At 53.3% G+C, this 2,049-nt stretch overlaps 1 protein-coding gene across 1 annotated transcript; it reads right to left on the minus strand.

The window, feature by feature from the left end:
- Positions 1 to 732: 732 nt before the first annotated feature.
- Positions 733 to 1,691, minus strand: LOC307096505 (uncharacterized protein CXorf38-like; the record flags this gene model as incomplete). Its single annotated transcript, XM_079766169.1, is given in 2 exon segments — positions 733 to 1,217; positions 1,220 to 1,691. Coding segments are annotated over 2 exon segments (957 nt in total).
- Between the last annotated feature and the right edge of the window lie 358 nt (positions 1,692 to 2,049).

Below are 2,049 nucleotides of genomic sequence, written 5' to 3' on the forward strand. Positions count from 1 at the left end.
GGGAGCTGGGTGCCTGTCCGCTGGTGCACCAGGCCTTTCAGAAGCCTCCGCCAGAGCAGACAGGCACCCAGCTCCACCACTTTTTCTTTTTTACGTTTTATAAAATTACATTAAGTGTCTTTTAATGTAAAAATATTTACATTGAACACCCGCCCCCATTCTTGCCCCTTCTCTACAGATCACATCCATTTAAAAAATTTTTGCTTTTTTTAAAAAAAAAATTTTGTTAATCCTCACCCAAGGTTATTTTTCCATTGATTTTTGTTTAAGGGAGAGTGGAAGAGAAAGGGAGAGACAGAGAGCAACGTCGAGGTGAGAGAGACACATCGATTGGTTGCCTTCTGCTCGAGTCCTGACCAGGGCCCGGGCCGGGGAGGAGCCTGCAATCAAGGTACATGCCCTTGACCAGAATCGAATCTGGGACCCGTTGGTCTGCAGGCTGATGCTCTATCCACTGAGCCACACTGGCTAGGGCCAGATCACATCCTTGATGGGCAGCCGAGGAAGCAAGAGCTCAGCTTTACTTGGACCACTCCTCCAGGCGGCTAGGCCCTGGGCAGCGGGGACTGTGGCAATTCTGTCCCTGAAGGTTCAGAGGCAACATGGCCAGCTAAGCACCACAGCTGGAATGGGACAGCGGCGCCACAGTTCAGGAAACACACAGGACACAGTCAGAGGTGGAAGACATCTTGGGTAAGAGGAATAGAGGAGGCATGAATGAATCTGTGAATCTCAGGCCTCCCCTGCGGCTGCCTGGACCCCAGGCTCCTTTGAATCCAGTTTTTGATGCTGTAGACACAGGCTGTCCAGCTTCTGCAAATCCTCTGAGAGACCGTTCCTAAGATCCTCATTGTTTCTTAGAAATTCTCTCACCGCTTTCAGCCGAGTTAGGATCTCTTCTGGCAACACCTCTTGTTCTTTCGCTTGAAGATAAATCTCTTGAAGTTTTTCCTTTAGAAATTCCATTTCGATTTCATGGACTTGGCTCTCACTCAGGTAAATGCCTGTTTCATAGTCACACCCATCTCGATGATCTTCCTTGGGGATGAGGACGGCCCAGTCCGATGTCAACAGCTCTTCTATTCTGGAGTATGCCTCCACAATCTCTGGGATATTACGGAATTCATTCAGAAAATGTTGGATCTTTATCTGGAAATCTCGAAGCCACATAGAAGATACCTTCATCTCTGAAGAGTGCATGATATTGTTATGACAATCACCTCTGTGACTTTCTTTCGATCAACTAGGAAGTGATTGCTGGCATTGATGAGGTTTAAAAGAGCCACTGCATCACATTCCTTGGGTCCTGCTTTGTCCGCCAGTCTGTGGGGCATGAAGGCCTTGGCCACCTCCCAGGCGTCCGCGGGCCAGCGGCCCGGCTGGCAGTTGCCCCAGTGGACATCTCCGTTTCTGTTGGTGTGATGTTTCAGGATCTCCCGTTTCCACTCCGCGCACACCTGGCACTGAGGCTGGAACTGTCGGCCGGGCGGGCTGCACCTGGAGCCGCCGCGGCAGGTGGCACCCGGACCCAGGCCGGGGGCCCAGGTGAGCAGGCCGCGGTGGAAGGCCAGCATCTCCCGGCCCACAAAGCCCTGCAGGCAGCGGCGCAGCAGCAGCAGGCAGTGGCCCGCCTTCACCCAGTTCTTGTACTTGGCGCAGTTGAGGCGAACCGCCAACTCCGACAGCACCATCTCCTGCTCCTGCCGTGGAGGCCATGGGGGCGGGGCGGGCGGCCCCAGCTCCACCACTTTTGATGGTCCGTGGCCGCTGAGGGGGCCTGCCGCGGACACCCAGCTGCGCCTCTCAACGCCTCTCAACGGCAGGGTAGCCCCCCTCAGTGGAGCGGATCCGTGCCTCTCAATGGCTGGATAGGCCACCCTGAGTCCCGCCCCCCAGCCTCCCGCCGCCCAATCATGGGCGTAGCGGAGTGATGGTAATTTACATGTTACTCTATTATTAGATAGGATTATTAGATAGATGTCTTCTTTCAAGTGGTATTTAGTAGCCTACACACTGTGCTGCATAATGATTCTGAATAAGACAAAATCC

Source organism: Cnephaeus nilssonii, assembly GCF_951640355.1.
Source record: "Cnephaeus nilssonii genome assembly, chromosome: Y".
In the NCBI taxonomy this organism is placed as follows: Eukaryota; Metazoa; Chordata; class Mammalia; order Chiroptera; family Vespertilionidae; genus Cnephaeus; species Cnephaeus nilssonii.